This window comes from Mytilus trossulus, chromosome 1 (genome assembly GCF_036588685.1).
Source record: "Mytilus trossulus isolate FHL-02 chromosome 1, PNRI_Mtr1.1.1.hap1, whole genome shotgun sequence".
Lineage (NCBI taxonomy): Eukaryota > Metazoa > Mollusca > Bivalvia > Mytilida > Mytilidae > Mytilus > Mytilus trossulus.
The window spans coordinates 83,403,021-83,425,182 of NC_086373.1; the positions used below are offsets into that span (position 1 = coordinate 83,403,021).

At 31.7% G+C, this 22,162-nt stretch overlaps 1 protein-coding gene and 1 non-coding gene across 3 annotated transcripts in view; both read left to right on the forward strand.

Moving 5' to 3' along the window:
• LOC134687415 (DIS3-like exonuclease 1) overlaps positions 1 to 22,162 on the forward strand; it is a 41,775-nt gene that overhangs the window by 14,617 nt on the left and 4,996 nt on the right. For both annotated transcript variants that reach the window (XM_063547701.1, XM_063547711.1), the window contains exons 13-21: positions 618 to 720; positions 1,081 to 1,175; positions 8,183 to 8,339; positions 9,238 to 9,333; positions 9,692 to 9,844; positions 10,434 to 10,583; positions 11,174 to 11,278; positions 14,226 to 14,368; positions 19,503 to 19,674. In XM_063547701.1, coding sequence (XP_063403771.1) covers positions 618 to 720; positions 1,081 to 1,175; positions 8,183 to 8,339; positions 9,238 to 9,333; positions 9,692 to 9,844; positions 10,434 to 10,583; positions 11,174 to 11,278; positions 14,226 to 14,368; positions 19,503 to 19,674 — 1,174 coding nt within the window. The remainder of the gene's footprint in view (positions 1 to 617; positions 721 to 1,080; positions 1,176 to 8,182; positions 8,340 to 9,237; positions 9,334 to 9,691; positions 9,845 to 10,433; positions 10,584 to 11,173; positions 11,279 to 14,225; positions 14,369 to 19,502; positions 19,675 to 22,162) is intronic.
• Positions 7,546 to 7,680, forward strand: LOC134702926 (U8 small nucleolar RNA). The gene has a single exon (XR_010104610.1). It is a non-coding gene; the product is annotated as a U8 small nucleolar RNA (small nucleolar RNA).

The window sequence follows — 22,162 nt, forward strand, 5'->3', positions numbered from 1 at the left end:
TGTTGTTTATTGTGTGTCACAATGTAAATATGTTTGTGTTGCTATAGCATGTAACTACTGCTTTGCAAATAAAGAATTCATTCATTCATTCAAGTAACTATGTAGATGTTCCAATTACAAACCATTACAATGTAACAATACAATTACAATGTAACAATTACAATGTAAGAAAGACAATGTAACAAAGTCAATGTAATAATTACAATGTAATAATTCAGCATAACTTAGTCTTAGTGGAATTTTAAGGGAAAGATAGCATATAAAATGTTGGAATTATGGCATAGTTTACATTTTCTTTTCTTGATAACTTACAAGATGTATGAAAGTGACATGATTGAATTTGTTGAAAAATACTGTGGATTCAGTTTTATACCAATTTTGTGGCTCTTGTTGATACTGGTGATCCACGAGTTCAAATGTTTAACAAATTACAAATTTTCTAAAGGCTTTGTATTATGCAAAGATTGGAGAAACCACAAATCAAATATCCATTAAATTGCAAGTTTCCCTCAATCCATGAAAAGTGATACAGATGAAAATAAATGAATCCACAGTATAGTGAATCAAATCAACATGTTTATGAATGTCCATTTAGAAGTTCACTTTCTTTGTTTTAGGTATGCAGTGAGTGTTATCTGGGAGTTAGATTCAAAATATGAAGTAGTGGATGTATGGTATGGGAAAACAATTATAAGATCACAATATAAACTATTTTATGAGGTAAGTTTAGATATTAAAGTTGTCTTTTTTTACTATCCAGTAAAGGAAGCTTTTGTGCAGTTGGACATTAAAAGCTGATAAAAAATTCACCCTCAGTAAATGATTTAAACTAAATTTTGCATAAAGAACTCTTTTAAAATTGGACCATCTTCTTCTAAGCTGACTTGTCCAAAAAAAAATCAAATTGTCAAAAAAACAGCATAAATTTGCCTTTTACTGACTAGTGGGATTTCATTTCATGCTGGAGAAAGATTTAATGCGATATTAATTTAAAAGTCTTTAAGCTATCAATGTTTTAATAGTCAAACACATGTAAAACACATTTTAGCGTTATAATCTATAATATCTATTTTTATTTAGCTTGCTCAGTTAGTGCATGATGGAGCCTCCAAAGCTGAGATTGTAGACAATGTACCAGAACTTCAGGATTTATCAGGAGAACAGTTAGCAACAAAGTATGTATTGACAGATTTATGAGGACATGATATAATATGTAAATCTCTTATTGAAGCAGGGTGTTCTTGTGTTCTTTTCTAATGCTAGTTTAACTAGGCAGTCTCCTAAAATGATGTTGATATTGATATGAGCATTTTCTGTCTCTGAATTTGATTGGACTTTTGGTAAAAGGATATGACACTCTACCTGAATAGTTTCTGGGTCGTTTTTAACACAAGGAGTAACATTTTGGAAGACTGTCTATGATAGTAGTGGGCATTATTTTTCTGATCTGTGTGTCTGTTCATTTTTCCATCTATCTATCTGTTAGTCTATACTGTATCAGCTTAAAATGTTTGGCTAATTTAGTTTACCATGAAGGTTGGATAATATTAACTTGAAACTAAGTACAACTGTTTATTTGTTTATTATGTGAACTTCATAAATTAATGTTTTGACTCTGATTACATAGTTTACTAAGCATAGAAATGAAATAGTAAGAATTAATACATTCTCATATTGAAATGTATGGTAAAAGTAGTTTACCATAGAGTATTCATAAAATAATTTTGAAATTTAAAATTTGAGTATGGAAATGGGGAATATGTTCAAGAGACAACAACTTGTCCAAAGAACAGACAACAGCTGAAGGCCACCAATAGGTCTTCAATGCAAAAATCACGCACCTGGAGGTGGTCCTCAGTTGTGGCCTAAATAATTACACACAAGACTAATAAAGGCCAGAGGCTCCTGACTTGGGACAGGCGCAAAAATGCAATGGGGTTAAACATGTTTTGTGATATCTCAACCCTCCTCCTATACCTCTAGCAAATGTAGAAAAAAACCACATAGCAATACACACAGTTAATATCAGTTTAAAAAAGGTCAGAGTCGAATGTCAGAAAAGGTAACAAAAGAAACTAAGCAAAATGACGATGATACATATATGAACAAAGGACCACTAGCAGTCACTTACATGCCAGCTCCAGACCTCAATTAAAATGATTGAATGATTAAGTATATGAAAATCAAGTACAATCCCTCCCGCTAGGAGTTCAGTATCTTACCATAAAAAAATATATAAGAAGAACATAACCAGTATCATGCAAAAAACTAGCCTGTATATTGTAAGATGAACTTTTAAAACTATGAGATAAATTACAATTTTGTTCCTGATTTTACTGTACACTGAACAAGGATGTAAAAAAGTGTGAGTGGGACATTAATAATAAGTCCTATGGATGCTTATTGTTCACAAATGAATCTTATTGTTCACAAATGAAGCAATTGTATTTAAGCTGAGCTTTTTTGCAAGTTTCATATCATGGACATGTCAAAATTTTTGAATTGAGCAGCAAACACTAAAAATAATGGCTGGCATTAAGTAATGACATAAGCTAATCTGTTACTTAAAACAAGATAATTTAAAAAGAGTAGATACAAGATGGAGAAAAATCAAATTCTTGATGGAATAGAATTTTAGAATGGAAGGCAAGATGAAAATTTGGAAGATTTGCATGTAGGGATTTAGAGGGAAAAAATACATAGTAAAGATGAAGTTGAAATATTGAAAAAAGTTGTTTTCAAAATATATAAACTTTATCAACCATTGTATGGTCATGTCATGCTTCGGTGATTCTCTATATAATCAACCAAAGGAGTAGGTTCAGTAAGACCCCTTTTTGGCCCAAAATATAGCAGTTTTACAAAATTGTGATAATGTTATCATGAATCTATTTATTTGAAAATAGAATGATTCTGCTACATAAATATGGGCTGTTTTTTATAATACAATGCACATATATCGGGTACTAGCATCATAAAGTCATGCTAAATTACTGAAATCTTCACAAAATTAGCATTTTAGTTAAATTTTAGACGCATTCGTGTTCATTCATAATATTGAAATGCAAGTTGTATTTGACGATAATACATAATATATATAAAGGTTGAGGATGAACACGGATGGGGCCACATTCATTTTTGACAAAAACCATCTGAAAAGTGACGATTTTTGGCAAATTTGATAGATTCTTTTTGAATCTGCTGATGGGAACACTTTGAAAGCATCAACGCCAGACATAGTTGAAGTTTGTATTAATATTTTTAATTGCTGAAAACAATAATGATTAATACAAGTATAAAATGTTCTGTTTGTGGGTAACAATTGCATGAAATGCAACTAAAACCATAATGGTACTGACTTTATATCTAAATCTTCAATGGTTTACTACTACCTTTCTTACATCAAACAAAATTGTGTAGTGAAATGATCATCCTGTATATGTTATCCAATTAAGTTATTATAAATGATAAGTTATATTTAGTTATTTACGTTACAATATGATGTGTATTTGAATTACCAAACTTATCAAGAAGAATATTTTTTTTATTAAAATTTACATGGCATATGAATCTGTTAAAAATAGTTTCAACTATAAGGAGTTATTATATGACCATTGATTTTCTACTTTTAGTCTTTGTTAAATTGGCACTTTTCAAGAAATAAAAAATCATGGTGCTTGTCTGCAAAAATATGCAGAGATAATTACCTAAAACTGTCAAAATCAACACGTTTTTCATATGAAACTGGGTGTGAGGTATTATGACTTGATGGTTTTACCTAAAAATGTACAATCCCAAACAAAGGAAGATAACTCTAACTCATATTTCTAATTTGCCTACCTATATACAAATTTATTTAAAAAAAATGCAATATAAAGTCAATCTTTATCCTTCAGTGATCACAAGCACTTTGATTATTAGTTTAATCTCGCCCTTGTTATTTTATTTTACCTGCCTTGTTCTTATTCTTATTTGTATTTAAATCAGAGTCATTAACTTCGTTAAAGTAGAGTACATACCAAAATGAGAAGGATCAAAATCTGAAAAAACTTTTTAAAGCAGACTTCTGAATAATGTATCTGTCCCAATTCAGGAACCGTGTAATTGGTTGGCCGATGTGATATCTCAAGGTTTCTTCTACTGTGGATTCATTTATTTTCGTGGGTACCAATTTTCATGGTTTGAGGAAAACTTACATATTAGTGGATATCTAATTTCGTGGTTTTGGCAAAATCTATTCTCATTCCTTTAGAAAATTTGTAATTCGTTGAACATTTGAATTTATGGTTCTCCTTTTCCCACGAAATCCATGAAAATTGGTATCCAACGAATATTAATGAATCCACAGTATATGGAGACTTTGGTGTTGATGACTGATCTTTCAATCATTTTTTTCTTGACTCTACCAAGTAGTGGAGTCAAGACTAAGTTTGCTGTTGCAATCAGTGGAAACAAATTGTTAAAGTTAGTGATTAAGTTAGTTTAAGGGGAACTACTAATAATTTTTCAATTTTTGCTATGCTTTTGTATCATCATTGGTACATCTTATTTCCATGAAGGTAATTCTAATCTGCCCCCTGTGTAATTGTCTATTGACTTGAACTATTGCTTACTGATAGTTTAAATATTATATTTTGTGATAAGGTCAGTTTAAGGGGAACATTACTGGTAAGTCAATATTATTTGCTTTGCAGTTAAAAATCAGCATAAGCACATCTTACATCCATGAAGATCATTTTGATCTGCCCTGTCTGTTATGATCTATTGACTTTTGCATAGTATACACAATAAGGTCTTTAATTAGGTCAGTTGTGGATGAACAACTAATGGTCAGTCTAAGATATTTGGTATGAAGTTGTGTAAGCATTTGCACTCATTTCAAAGGAGACAATATGGCCCTGACTGGTTACAATAAAGGTTCATTGATTTGATAACTTTTGCATAGTTTTCATGTTGAAAGTTTGTGGTAATGTCAGATTAACAATGTTTAAGGGGTAGGTCAGATATAAAAAATGTTTGAGGGGAACCACTGATGATAAGCCCATAATATTTGGTGTGCAGTTATATCAGTATTACCATATCTCATATACTAAAAGTTTAAACTATTTAAGTCAAATGCATTTTATATCCAGCTGTATTAACATTTGCACATCTTATTTCCATGGAGATAATTGGGCCTGTTCCTTTAGTCATGGCAGTTTGGCTATGAATGTTTCAATATTTTGCATTTTACTATTATTATATATCATACAGACAAGACAGGGTTCTGTGTCGACATTTCATTTTTCAATTTAGTCATATCCAGAAATCGCCACTTTGCTTATTTGAATATTATACCAAAGAAATCGGATACGGGTCACGGAAATTACATTAAAATGATAGGGAATTTTGAAAAAATGTCTGTTTTAATTTTGATTTAAGTGATTGACAGGTTGCCGGGGCAGAAAATTAATATACACAACAATATACACCATTTAAACGAAACATCATGACTGTTGTTGCAAAAAAACAGGTTCCTGAGCTATTTTAAAAATCGAAGCGAGAGGCTTTTAACATTGTAGTGTAAAATACAGGCTAAAATGGCTGAAACATCAAATTTGCCAACTTCGTGTTGAAAATTGGCTTACAAAGTTATTACAAAAACAGGTTGCTTGGTGAAATTTGAAACTTTAATTTCCAAAGAATAAGTAAGTCCAAACCTTGTATGTGTAGTCGTTGAACTCTAGGTTCCCACGTAAAATTAAAATGTCATTATTTCAAGAAGAATAAACTCACGAAAGCAAGAAAAATTCACTAAATTCGCGTTCATTGTTTTGATTTTGACCGCCTGACAACTTTACGGAAATATCTAAGTGATTGTAAATCAAGACTCTGTAACAGGCAACTTATAATATCCGTGTTTTAAAGATTTTAATGATATCAAGCCTATCAAGCCAGTCCAGTTCAAACTACTATCATTGGTACATTATTCTCATTTACATATTATGAATATTAATTAGCAAAACCACTACTAATTTCTGGCTATGTTACAATTTAGTATACCCAAAAAGATTAAGACTATAAGCTTGACATATTGCATAGACAGCTTTTTTGTTTAAGAAATAATTTCCTTCATGTCATGCTCTATGCTCATTTTAACATGGGTAGGCATTATATTTGTCGATATTTTACACTGAGCGTTAGCGTTGGTCAAATATAATGCCTACTCATGTTAAAATGAGCATAGAGCATGACATGAAGGAATTATTTTGATTCTAATAGGACAAATACATCATTTTTATAGGTAGAAGCGTACGAAAATATCGTAAAAATGTTTGGCTTTTCCCGTTTCCTCCCTAAGGAGTATGTGCATTATATTTGATATTTGATGAGTTTCAAAACTACGAGCAGGGTAAATATATGTTGTTTTATAAAAATATATGATTAAAGTTTATTTTAGCTGCTTAAATGTATATTTTAAAAGGATAACGATGAGAATAACGTTAATATACACAGTAAGTTCATGCGCATGTGTCAAACATATTTTGTGCTCAAAGCGTAATAAGGACGTGATATTAGAATAAAGAACAAATGTTGGCCTATGTAGATGTCTTTTGGTTATTTGGGATGTTGCATGGTTTGTTTCCCATAAATCTCCTTTTATTCCATACATATGATTTATTCAATATTGTATTAGCAATTGCAGAGATAGAATGATGTCTATGGTCTTGAAGAGACAGCTCATTCTCAAACCATGCCTCTTTTGGGGAGATTTTCAGGAAGACTCAAAGTAACGGGAGGGGAAGTACAGAATTTTAGTATCAGTTTATTACTCTAAACCCTTTAAAAGTTTCAAGCATATAAATGTTAAAAAAATATGCTGCACAACCCTGTGTTTGAAACAATTGTAAAAAGTAAAAGAGGTACAGTTTTAGACATAAAAGGATGTCAAATGGTAAATGCAAGTAAGAACTCATCTTCGCTAGCCAAGGGTTACGAAGATGGTAAGAACTGAATTAATATTCTAATATCACGTCCTTAAAATTTTTTTACAAGTAAAAATTGAAATTTAAAATTAATTAAGTAGACTCTATTTAAATTTAATTCAATTGGTTACAAAAAAATTACTATTTATTTTTTATTATCACTTATGTCTTAACTATGCTTGTGATCATTTTTTTTTATTTTTTTTTTTTATCTTTTTGTGCATTGCATAGCACACATTTCTAGCCAGAGTTTCAATGTTTTCATAAACAGTTGCAATCAAATAGCAGTACAATAAACATGTCGAATCCAATGTAAAATTCGTTTTCATTACAAAATTGGATTATTTCCCTTGTATTAGCTTCTATCAAACTATCATCTTTATTTCATTTCTTTTTCAACATATTGTAATAATTTATTTAACAAACTGTACTTAGTAGCAAATTTAATTTAGAAAATAATAAAGATTAACAATTGACAATTACGATGGTGTTTTATTTACAATTCTCAAATCCATATAGGACCAATGTACAGAGAAAGTCTTTAGAAATTCATATACTTAATTTGACCTCATTGCAATTGTCATCAGGTAGAGTTAATTCTTACCTGCGGGGCTTCGGCCCTTCAGACACATGATGATTTTGGGCGATGAGTTACCTGTGACTTACAACCCACAGACCCACTGGGACTTGCAACGCTCAGTGGGCCTAGTCTGATCATCTACCTGGTGACATTTCTATTTTAAAAAACATTAATAAACGTTACTAAAAGCTGTTCTTGCACTAATCATCAAGTCAATCAGTAGTATTAATTTGTGGAAGCCTATGAATGTTTAAATTGGACACTTTTCTTTATTGATATATTCATAAACACTGTCTGTTATTTAGTTTCATGCAACATTTATAAAAACAACAAAAATATTGAAGAAAATTTTTTTAAGACATCACAAATTGATAAATCTGTCTTACTATTAATTGTATGAACCTGCACAAAAAATTTCATTTTGATTCTCTAGTAAAATCATTTGGTACTTAAAGCAACATTAAACATCTTTGATGACATGTAAAAAATTACATGCCTATTAAAATGCAACTAATTTAAAGACAAATTTAACAGGGAACTAATTTATTATATCACAGAAAATAATTATTTCCAAAGCGTCTGTCTGTCTGTCTGTCTGATTTAATTACCATGTCATTGTTGTTTATTGTTGTTTTAGAATAGATGAGTTGGTATTAGCTGTTAATCAATTGATGACCATAGCAAGGCAACTGAAGAGAAAGAGGGTCAGAGGAGGGGCATTAGAACTAGAAAGTGTTGAAGTTCAAGTTCAGTTGTCTGAGACAAAAAGTGTGGAGGATCTTACCCCAAAAGATGTTAGTCATGTTTTATCGAAAAAATCTCTAGAAGTTTATCAATGATATGTGTTATGAACATGAAATCAATTATAAGTTTTTTATACACATTTTTGGTACTTGAATCACTTTGTATACACATTATTGGTATTTGAATAAGTTTTTATACACATATTTGGTATTTGAAGAAGTTTTTATACACATTATTGGTATTTGAATAAGTTTGTATACACATTATTGGTATTTGGATGCCATTGCAGTACATTCCAATATTCCAATAAAACTTTGACTTCATTAAAGATGATGTCTAGCAACACAATGCAACAGCGATTGTTAAAGGTGTCAAAAGATAAGTTCAAAAAGAAAGACAAAAATGATAAGATATGATCTATATTTTCATAAAAAAGTCCTTTACATTTTTTACTTATTGTTTGCTTTACTCTATAAAAGATATGGTTAATGTTTCTAACTGGGATAGTCAATATTACTGGTAGATTTTAATGTTCTTTTCCCTATCTGATTACATGATCCCTTTCAAAATCACTGCCTTATGAAACATTTACTGACAATATATATAACAGTATCGGGTTAAAGGCAGAAAAATATAAACTTTAAAATGAGTAACTGGAGGGAATGTTTTTTTTCAACCCTTTAATTATTTTGTGCCAAATAAAAAAAAATAGCAAATATCATTTGTATACTGATTGTATAATTTTTTAAAAAGGGGGACAAGCTTAGGAACCAAATGTTATTATATTTGTGATATAGCACTGCATGTCTTTCTAAAACTAAGTTAGACATCTTATTTCGAAATAGCCAGTGATAGATTATAAAGTGACATCTCTATAGCACAAAAAAATATTAGCATTTTCCATTACTATAACCTAACAATGATGTACATTTATATTTTTTTCTACAGCATATGGAGATACATGATACTATAGCTGAATGTATGATATTTGCCAACCATTGGGTCGCTAAGAAGATAGCAGAATCATTTTCTCAGTGTGCATTAGTAGGTGGAGAAATCAAATATTTTGTATTCAAAGAAATAAAAAAATAAATTAAAAAATGTTACTTGTTAAGATGTACCACGTTTTGAATATGAATTTATTTAAGTAAACATAATCAACATGCAAATCTTTGAAAGAAGTAAGCAATACTTTATTGCATATTTTAGAAATTGAAATTCACAAATATTTCACAAATATTTTACAAATTGAAAGTAAAGTTATACACAAACTAATGATGCAACCATTGCCATTGACAATGACATGTAAATTTAAAAGAAAAGAAAATGTTAATATTTTTTTTTTAGTACATGTACTGTCTTTTCGTATGTCTTAGGTATTTAAGTGTAAATTTTACTTCAGCTTAGACATCACCCTTTACCAAGAGACAACCAATTTGGAAATTTGAAGAGCTGTGCTGAAGTGAAAGGATTTGCAGTTGACATCAATTCTAATAAAACATTGGCAGAATCATTAGATAAATGTGTAGACCCTGCAGATAGTATTGTTAATAAGGTACAATATCAATTCCAAAATTTCCTCTAAAACCCATGTAGTTTACATGTTCTTATACTAGTTGTAAACTTCAGCAAAGTACAATCTATTATTCATGTGTTTACAAATCAATTTTAATTTCAATGTTATTTGTACAGATTGATTGGAAAATTACGAAAAAATCTATTTTGACCAGGTTGACAATACAAGACAAAGTACAACCTTGAAACAGAAACACATGATGTAACCAGCAATGACAAGTATGACGAGTCCCCTGTCTAATTCAATCAATTCTAAAAAATGTGCCAAACTACTTTATCAGTTAGAATTCTGCACTCATACTGTTTATTGACTTTGATCTTTAAGAATTATTCACCTATTTTCTCGTATTATTTATTCATTCAAAAGCATTCTTTTCACTTCTGTTTGAAGACATTACAATCTGAACCAATTCTGAACTTCCTGACACCTTGCTTCATTAGATGCTGTTTTTATGACAACAAACAAATGTAATGGATCAAAATGAAAAGATCTTCATGTTTTTCATTTTGGACAACTTAAAAGATTATATTAATTAATTTAAATTTGGACAAAAATGTCTATTTTACAGTTATTGAGAACACTGGCGACACAGGCCATGTCCAATGCAGCATATTTCTCAACAGGATCTTTGCCTAATGACCAGTTCTTCCATTATGGTCTTGCTTTAGACCTCTATACTCATTTTACATCACCAATCAGAAGATATGCAGATGTTGTTGTGAGTATAACCTTTGTACTGCTTCATTTTAAAGAAGTTCCCTATTCTTTCCAATAAGTAAGTCAACATTTGCTATTGGCACAGCATTATGATCATATAAAAATATTCACTGTCCCTATCAATGGTTTATGTTTGCTAAGCTTTACTTTTTGATGTGTTATTTTATTTTAAAAGTAAGAAGATGTGGTATGCTTGCCACTGGCATGACTATCTATATACCAAAGGTCTAAAATATTATGGGTAAATTCATTTGTTTACTAGTATTTATATGATACACTCAGTTTTTTAGTGCATATGAATGAAAAAAGATGTTTGATAAACATTACTGAGAAAGCAGTGCAACAAAAGTCTGGTTAAAATTAACTTCTAGAGGTCAACAAACAGTTTTGCATTATGTTTTTTGAAACAACATGACATTTTTTTATAACTTTATTATATGTGTACTTTTGCAGATAAAATGAATTGATAAATAATTAGAAAACTGCTATGATTGATTATGACTTGAAATCTGTGTATGACACTTATATGAGATTTTGTTTGTTCTTTGCATACTTTATTGGAAGAGACTAAAAAAGCATCTGTATTTTCAGGTTCACAGACAATTGATGGCTGCAGTTGAAGCAGCAGATAAGCTAGAGATACCAGGAAACAAAGAGTTGAGTGAATTGAGTGATCATATCAATCAAAAACACAGGGTAAATAAAATAATTTCAGCTTTGATTATTTTCACTTTTGTTATTGTTTAGGAGAGAGATTTTGTTTAACATATTTCAAGCAGTGGTCACCATCATATATGAAATAACCATACACTGTCTTAGAATAAAATAAGAATATTTGTATGAGGCTAATGAACAGGTAAAAGTAGATCCTGGCAATTCATTTGTATCCTGTTTTGTCCCCAACTACAATTCAGTGATGTTAACATTCTGTTTACCTGTAATCCTATCTAGATATAAATTTTCTACACGAACATTTTGATCACATCACAAACAAGGCTTTGTATAGTTAGTGACTGTATATCACAAAATGTGTGTACAGTTTTGAATACAATTTTACTGTACAAAAAGCAGAGTTACAATAACTATATACTGAATGATAAGTTGATGTATTAAAAATTGCAGGCCTAACAGTATGCCCAGAGAGATTCACAAGAACTGTTCCAATGTCTCTATTTTATATTGTAGGCCTCACAGTATGCCCAGAGAGATTCACAAGAACTGTTCCAATGTCTCTATTTTATATTGTAGGCCTCACAGTATGCCAAGAGAGATTCACAAGAACTGTTCCAATGTCTCTATTTTATATTGTAGGCCTCACAGTATGCCCAGAGAGATTCACAAGACCTGTTCCAATGTCTCTATTTTATATTGTAGGCCTCACAGTATGCACAGAGAGATTCACAAGAACTGTTCCAATGTCTCTATTTTATGTTGTAGGCCTCACAGTATGCCCAGAGAGATTCACAAGAACTGTTCCAATGTCTCTATTTTATATTGTAGGCCTCACAGTATGCCCAGAGAGATTCACAAGAACTGTTCCAATGTCTCTATTTCATTCTGTAGGCTCCACATTATGCCCAGAGAGATTCACAAGAACTGTTCCAATGTCTCTATTTTATATTGTAGGCCTCACAGTATGCCCAGAGAGATTCACAAGAACTGTTCCAATGTCTCTATTTTATATTGTAGGCCTCACAGTATGCCCAGAGAGATTCACAAGAACTGTTCCAATGTCTCTATTTTATATTGTAGGCCTCACAGTATGCCCAGAGAGATTCACAAGAACTGTTCCAATGTCTCTATTTTATATTGTAGGCCTCACAGTATGCCCTGAGAGATTCACAAGAACTGTTCCAATGTCTCTATTTTATATTGTAGGCCTCACAGTATGCCCAGAGAGATTCACAAGAACTGTTCCAATGTCTCTATTTTATATTGTAGGCTTCACATTATGCCCAGAGAGATTCACAAGAACTGTTCCAATGTCTCTATTTTATATTGTAGGACTCACATTATGCCCAGAAAGATTCACAAGAACTGTTCCAATGTCTCTATTTTATATTGTAGGCCTCACATTATGCCCAGAGAGATTCACAAGAACTGTTCCAATGTCTCTATTTTATATTGTAGGCCTCACATTATGCCCAGAGAGATTCACAAGAACTGTTCCAATGTCTCTATTTTATATTGTAGGCCTCACAGTATGCCCAGAGAGATTCACAAGAACTGTTCCAATGTCTCTATTTTATATTGTAGGCCTCACAGTATGCCCAGAGAGATTCACAAGAACTGTTCCAATGTCTCTATTTTATATTGTAGGCCTCACAGTATGCCAAGAGAGATTCACAAGAACTGTTCCAATGTCTCTATTTTATATTGTAGGCCTCACAGTATGCCCAGAGAGATTCACAAGAACTGTTCCAATGTCTCTATTTTATATTGTAGGCCTCACAGTATGCCCAGAGAGATTCACAAGAACTGTTCCAATGTCTCTATTTTATATTGTAGGCCTCACAGTATGCCCAGAGAGATTCACAAGAACTATTCCAATGTCTCTTATTTTATATTGTAGGCCTCACAGTATGCCCAGAGAGATTCACAAGAACTGTTCCAATGTCTCTATTTTATATTGTAGGCCTCACAGTATGCCAAGAGAGATTCACAAGAACTGTTCCAATGTCTCTATTTTATATTGTAGGCCTCACAGTATGCCCAGAGAGATTCACAAGAACTGTTCCAATGTCTCTATTTTATATTGTAGGCCTCACAGTATGCCAAGAGAGATTCACAAGAACTGTTCCAATGTCTCTATTTTATATTGTAGACCTCACAGTATGCCCAGAGAGATTCACAAGAACTGTTCCAATGTCTCTATTTTATATTGTAGGCCTCACAGTATGCCCAGAGAGATTCACAAGAACTGTTCCAATGTCTCTATTTTATATTGTAGGCCTCACAGTATGCCCAGAGAGATTAACAAGAACTATTCCAATGTCTCTATTTTAAATTGTAGGCCTCACAGTATGCCCAGAGAGATTCACAAGAACTGTTCCAATGTCTCTATTTTATATTGTAGGCCTCACAGTATGCCCAGAGAGATTCACAAGAACTGTTCCAATGTCTCTATTTTATATTGTAGGCTTCACAGTATGCCCAGAGAGATTCACAAGAACTGTTCCAATGTCTCTATTTTATATTGTAGGCCTCACAGTATGCCCAGAGAGATTCACAAGAACTGTTCCAATGTCTCTATTTTATATTGTAGGCCTCACAGTATGCCCAGAGAGATTCACAAGAACTGTTCCAATGTCTCTATTTTATATTGTAGGCCTCACAGTATGCCCAGAGATATTCACAAGAACTGTTCCAATGTCTCTATTTTACATTGTAGGCCTCATAGTATGCCCAGAGAGATTCACAAGAACTATTCCAATGTCTCTATTTTATATTGTAGGCCTCACAGTATGCCCAGAGAGATTCACAAGAACTGTTCCAATGTCTCTATTTTATATTGTAGGCCTCACAGTATGCCCAGAGAGATTAACAAGAACTGTCCTAATGTCTCTATTTTATATTGTAGGCCTCACAGTATGCCCAGAGAGATTCACAAGAACTGTTCCAATGTCTCTATTTTATATTGTAGGCCTCACAGTATGCCCAGAGAGATTCACAAGAACTATTCCAATGTCTCTATTTTAAAGGCAGAGATTCCAATGATAAATGTTGCATTGTGGATGCAGTCATCTTTCAACTGAGGAATAACGGTGTTTATGTATTTATTCCAAGGTAACATTGATATATGTAAGGTTTAATTCACCAAAGTTCTGGCCACCGTTTCACAAAGCCTTCGTAAGTTTACATGTCATCGTAAGCCCATCGTAAATAAATCGTAGGATTTACAGCCGTTTCACAAAGCCATCGTAAGTTAAGATGATAGTAAATAATGCATAAATCCTATGCGTAACTTACTACAGCTATACCCAGTCGTAACTCCATCGTAGCTTTTCTACGAAAATGAATTAATCCATTTAACATGGCTGCAGCGTTCTTTATTCTTGGTCAAGATGCCTCAAATGTTAGAAGACGAAGAAGAATCGTCAATATTATAGAACTACACTTAATTAAAGTATATTTTCGTTTGATTATTTGTATATACAAGCAACTTACATAATGCAATTTCCAAATCCTAGGTATTTATAATCACTTTTTACTCATCTTATTTCCAAGTCAGGAATATGACAGTTCTTGTCCATTCGTTTTTGATGCGTTTTGTTTTTTGATTTTGACATGTGATTATGGACTTTCCAAATTGATTTTCCTGAGTTCAGTATTTTTGTGATTTTACTTTTTTTCCTACCGGCGTCCGTCTTGACAATTTGATAAATAGGCTTTCTATCACGTCCGCGTTCTGAAATCTATTTATAATTATATCACTACAGACACAGTGGTAATCGATAAAACGTTTATAGAAGGATGTTTTATTCCCATTTTAAAGCTATGTGTACAATATAAATCTGAAATCAGTGTTTCACAGTCAAACCAGATAATAATTATTCTTTGTAATTTCGTCCAAAAAAGAAATGTATTTTTTAAAATAAGAATATCGCAATAAATATCTGACTGTAATTAGTTTCGTGGTTATAGATGGAACTTATTGCAACTATTAAGATATATATTATATATGCCTTTCGAGTGACTATTTTTGGATCGAATTTAATGTAGATCATATATACCAAAACTAATAGAGGGTAAGCTGCAGATCAATAAGATTTTGTGTAGATGCGACATGTCTTCAAAAATTAATACAGTAGAAAAATAATTTGGAAGGGGGAGGGGAAGTTAAAGATTGAAAAGTGAGGCATTTTTTTCTGTTTACTTTATTATTTAATAGATCGAAACAAGTACCTGTGCACATCTCTCCTCGGTCCGTCTTCTTTTAAGCATATATGTTATTTAGGGAAAGAAAGACAATTATTCTATAGACAATAGCCGTTTGGATTTGTAGGTTATACGTTAATAAAACAGCAATCAAATGACAAAGACGAACTAAGAACATCCAGAAGGCAACATAGTATAGTATAGTTTTCAACAATATAGATAGATGTCTATGTTCTAGACCATATGAGTATTTGTACCGTACGCGTACTATTTCAAAATACACGGCATACGTCGGACTGTTCGCGTACGATCTGTCAGATTTTAAGGTCAAGTTTTAATGCAAATAAATATATTACAGATCAACACGACATAAATCTCGAATTGATATAAAAAAATCAATTGTAATTGGAATAAAAACTTATTGTTTTGACTATTTTAATAGGTCGCGTTTATTTAATATGGTAAGCGTCTGTATTTAGCATGAAATTCAATATTGCTCACTGAATTAAAGCCGACAAAATGTGGATGAAAAGTTAAAAAAATATTTAGGATTTTTTTCTAGAAAAAAAAAACAGCTAGTGAGACAACAGGTCAATTTCTAGTTTTAATATAAAAATAAAATTTGATAGAAACGATACAAAAACGATACAAAAAAATAACATTAAATAGCAACTCTCCAAATAATGTAACAATCTAGGAAAAAAAGGAAGAAGTCTAAATGTAAACAAAGTTATAATCATTTAAAATTACCAATTTTTAAATACATAAACGCGTATTCCCCGCTTTACGTAACACTACAAGAAACTTTCCTAGGAGCCATGGATTGCGAAATATCGTCTGTATATTTCTAAAATATTTACGTAAATTGATGGCGTCGTGTGTTAAAACATTTATCGGCCAATCAAATCGGTATATATTACACATGTATTTAATATTCACGGTTGGGAACCCCTCTAACCCGAACTCCTGCGTCGTAAAAATTACATGCTTTGCATATTCTTTAGCTTTTATATACTTAGTAGGCAACCCTTTTCATTGGTTGGTTGTAGCATAATATTCTAATGCACCGACTTTTAAAAGAGACCACCAAAACTCTACTTGTGGATCCTCTTATAGTATTAAGCATTCTATCCCATTAATAGGCGCTTGAATACTAGTACATGTACCAGATATTTATTTGAAATAACCCAAGATATCTGAGTTTGTGAATTAGGTTTACAGCATAGACGATAATACCCCCCCCCCCCCCCCCCCCCCCCAAAAAAAAAAGAGAGAAAAAAGAGAGAGAATATAAAGTAAATTTGACAAAATAACTATACTCTGCGTTTTCTGCATACCAAATTAAATATTGATATACGTATATCATTTGGAATGAAATGTTGGACTATTCCTTATCAGAACTGGTTCACTGATTTTAGCCATGCAAATTATGTTCATTTTAAATAAGCATCAGTATTTTTGTCCACTATTCGAGACTTACATGAAGTTAACCTTACATCCTTCTCCTACATTGTGTCAATAATAATTACAACAATGAAATTTCGTGAAAGAGTTCCGACAAAAATAACCATTGACAACAAAAAGCTCTGTACAGCTGAAAAAAAACCCATACAACAACTAGTCATACAATCAAAGAGCTATAATTCTCGATTTTTGGAACGAAGCATGCAAACAAAGAACAGAAACAGTTGAAGAGCTATCAGACCAAATAGAACCTAATAAATAGCCAAATCGTGCAGACGAAGATCAACTGTGTCTAATGGAGTTGAAACCTTATAAAAAAGAATGTTTGGTATGATTGCGGCAATGAGACAACTACCCACAAAATGACTCGAACATGAACAACTATAGGTCACCGTACGGCTTTCAACAATGAGCAAAGTCCATACCGCATAGTTGGCTATAAAAGGCCCCGATAAGACTGTAAAAGAATTCAAACGAGAAAACTAACGGCCTTATTTATGAACAAAAAACAAATATGTAACACATAAACAAACGACAACCGCTGAATTACAGGCTTCTGACTAGGAACATGCACATTAAATAATGTGATAATGTGATGGGGTTAAACATGTTAGCGGAATCGGCCAACCCCCCCCCCCCCCCTAACCTGGCCCGGACAGTGGTATTACAGTACAACATAACAACGAATTATAAAAATCAGTTGAAAAAGGCTTAACTCATCAGATGGACAAAATACATGTGGACAAGGCCGGGTACTTATACATCCCGACGAAAAAAGTCACAATGAATAGATCTGAGAGTACTTAGATTCTTTATAATTTGAAAATTTATATTCTTTCGCCGGAATGATTCATGCGTCCTAAGTTTGAGAGATCCATTATTCATTCCAATTTTTAAAAAAAATTAAAAAAATATATATTTTATATATTTTATATATAGATCTGGAAGACGAATGCTCGAAGACGGAAGACATTGTTTTTGCTTTTTTGGGGGTTTTACAAATAAAAGTTAAAAAAATTAAAATCGTCCAAACGATTTTGTTGATAAGCCTGTTTTTTCTATATTGGGCTATCAATAATAAATCTAATCTGTTCTGATGATAAAATTTTTACTTTGTCAGATTCCAGATAACTCTTAATGTCGGATAACTAATAATGCTACATATATGTTATAAAACTTTATGCTCAGCGCTAGCTTCTCATTACTTTTTCCTCATATATTACAAACTAGATAAGATCAGATATATTTAATTTCATCTAATCTACTGCTTTTAAAAATTGTTACAAGTAAGCTAAGTTAAAATATTTATATTTTTCTGTGTTTCGTTTCAATTAAACATTTAACAAAATTGATAAATGGTTTCTTTTGTGTAGTGCAAATTCTAAAGGGACACATAATTCAAAGTATAAGCATATTCTTAATGCCGAAAAAGATAAGAATGGCTAAAAGAATTACAGACCAAAGAAACGCGCCCCCCTTTTTCGTTGCCCCTTATCTAGACCCTCACTGTGTCGGATAGTTTCGTTGAATATATTTGACTGTTTTTGTCTCCAAAAAGAATATTGGTACAAAGTGTTGTTAATATATGTATTTAATATGTATTTTAAATTACTGACAAGGTGAACACAAAGAAAAATATTGCTTGACCAACGGCAAAGTTTGCTATGTATTCTAAACAAATTAAAATCGTAAAAAGAATAATTTGTGTTTAACCTATTTAATAATGAAAAAGAACCTCACTAAAAATATGGCCAAATAAACAATTAAACTTCAGACATTTCTGCATCTTATGGTATCTATTTTATAAAAATCACTCATAGACTTTCTTGGTAATATTTTTTTGAAAAATACCGATTTTAGTTCAAATGATCGGACATTTTTTGAGTTGGAATTCACTTTTGTCCTATGACTGTAAGCGTCATTTATCTTGAATTAATATTGAAAACGGACTAAAATCCTTTAGTTGTATTAATGTTGATATACAAATATCGCCATAATTCGCCATCCATAATAATTATTTTTAAAAATGTTTATTTGGCACGCCATACTCGATAAAAGTGTGGACGTGAAAGAAAGCACTCTTTTCGGTCTACGATACACTTACGATGATAAACACGACGTAACTTGCGATCAACTTAGTAGTTCTTTACGATGCCTTTTGAGAAACACACGTAATGGGAACGTAGAACCACACGTAAACCGATCGTAAACTGATACGATCATCGTAAGTTGAGAAGGCTTTGTGAAACGGTGGCCTGGACAAGTTTTTTCGTCTGTTATAGTTGTATTTACAGTTGAAATTGCTACTTGACTTTGTATAATCTTGTGATTCTGCTTAGCTAATTGTCTCCCCTTGTTAAGATACATGTACATATCAATAGCGGATTTGCTCATAGTTTTGCAATTTTTCTTATAAGAAATAAATGCATATAACCTTTGACATTTTAATTAGAAAGTATTCCCATTTTAATGGAAAAAGTTCTGTTGTAAATAGCTTTCACTAATGTATTGAATCTGAATATGCAATCTGTCTGTTGGAGTTCTAAAACTTATATTACCATTTGATTTATGCTTTTAGGTATGGAATTAAAGGACCTGTTTATCTGAGGAGTAAAGATGGACAAGTGATTCATGTACAACCTGGGGTTGAACCAGAGTGGACAGGTGGCACTATACAGAGAACTGACCACTCCATTATTGTCAACAATATGTATGATTCCCAGACTTATACATTACTTGACCATATCACTGTAAGTCTGTGTGGACATTATATATATTATGCAGAATAATGTCCATTTATTAGATCTCCTTGCCAAATGAGCTGGTGTCACTCCTTGGTGTCAATCATTGTTGTAAAAATTTTGCTTATCATCTAAAATAACTCCACAAAGATTGAAATGAATAATGAATGGAAGGATCTTTATTTCAAGATGACTTATAAGACTGAACATATGTTCTAAGAGCAATTTGGTCTATTGTCTTTTATGTCATGTGTCTTGTGCATAAGTGATAAATACCATTCTTTTTTGTTTTGTTTTACTATCTCACAAATAAAAGCCATAACTCCCACACTCGAGGATATTTGTATACATATTTTTGTATTGTTTTACCTTATTTTTCTAAATTGTGTAAAACTGAAAACACTTTGTTACTATTGAGCTGATACTTTTTCTTTTTATGCCCATTAATACACGTATTAAGTCATTAAGTTTTACCCTAGTCCTTCTGTTCTTAAAATTTGTTTCCATTCCCTTACTTGGGTTTGCCTCAACCAAATGTTATCAAACTATACACAAGGCTTATCACCTTGAAATACAGATCAATCAAAATTTTGGTAGCGTCACTCTAACCATTCTAGAGTAATGCCACTTTATAAATGGAAAAATTGCAAAATTTTGAGTGTCTGGTCTCTAACTAAAGTTTGCCTCAACCCAATGTTATGTAACACAATGCTTATTACCTCAAAATACAGATCAGATTTTAATTTTGATAGTGTCGCTCTAACGGTTCCAGATTCAAATGAAAAACTTTCAAAAATTTTAGTTTCCTTTCTCTTACTTAAGTTTGCCTCAACCACATGTGATGAAACTTATATACAATACTTATTTCCACAAAACAAAGATCAACTTTGAGTTTTGGTGGCGTCACTTTAACCGTATTAGAGTAATGCCCCTTTATAAATGTAAAACTGGCAAAAAATTTAGTTTCCATACTCTAACATAAGTTTTCCTCAACTGAATGTTATCAAACTTATACACAATACATTTTTCCACAAAATAAAGATAAAATTTGAATTTTGGTTGGGTCACTTTAACCATTCTCCAGTTATGATGCTTCTTTATAAATGAAAAATACATGCCAAATATTTAGATTCTGTTCTCTAACTTAAGTTGCCTCAACCAAATTTTACAAAACTTATACACAATGCTTATTACCACAGATCAATTTGAATTTGGGTAGTGTTACTTTTTCCGTTTTCAAGTTATGCCCCTTTATTAATCGAAAAAATTGCAAATTTTTAGTTTCCGTTATGTTACTTAAGTTTGCCCAATCCAAACATTATGAAACCGATACACAATTACTTATCACCACAAAACTTAGATCAAGTACTGATTTGGGTAGTGTCACTTTTATTAGGTCTTTCCACCTTTCCGTGGAAAGACCTATTGAATTTGTTCTGATTATTATTATTATTAGGTCTTTCCACTTTTCCGTGGAAAGACCTATTGAATTTGTTCTGATTATTATTATTTTTTTTTTTTTTTTTCTTCCGCCTAATTTTTTTTCTTGCGTAGTATTGATGTTTCAAAAGATGTCGCTTAGATATTTGGAATATGATATCGTATAGTTTATACGCTTTAAAAATTTACAACAACATAACAAAAAACTTTACGTTGTAAGAGTTATCTCCCCAAACACTGTTTTTCTTGTGGCCACTACTCCTTCGTAAACATAAAGGATTACGACAAATTTATTTTACCAAATTGCTGGTTACATCTTCAGGATTAGGGTATTCATTTGGACCGAAGCTCTACGGAGACTCCATATGAGAGTTATTCCCTCTTTTCCATTTATTTAAGTGATATGCATTTCTAAATGGAAAACCATAAGTGATAAAGACATAGGGTCTTTAGATTTGAGGTCCTTGGTCCAAAAAAATAAAAATGAGGTCAAGGTCAAAGGTCAAGGTCATATTCTAAATTTTGATTTTGGCTTATTTTCATTATTTTCAAATACCTTATGACATATCGACAAATAATTTTTCATAAATTGTTAGTTGCGACATGTCCTTACTTGTATATTTTGGTTGAAAGGGTGTGCAGACAATAAATGGGAGTTTTTGCCCATCTTACATTTAGAATTACGCGTAAAGTGATATTACTAATAAACCAAACATATTTAAAACCTAGGGTCTTTTGATTTAAGGTCCTTGGTTTGTGAACTTGAAATTGAGGTCAAGGTCATAGGTTAATATGACTTTCTAGATTTTGACCTTTGCTTTAAATTCATATAAATACATCATAAAACCATAGGAACTAACATTTTAAACTGATTTTTCATATTTCAATATCAAAATAGATCTTTACTAGTGGAAAGACCTACAATTGTTCTCTGAACAATTGATTTTTAATTATTATTAGGTCTTTCCACCTTTCCGTGGAAAGACCTATTGAATTTGTTCTGATTATTATTATTTTTTTTTTTTTTTTTCTTCCGCCTTAATTTTTTTCTTGCGTA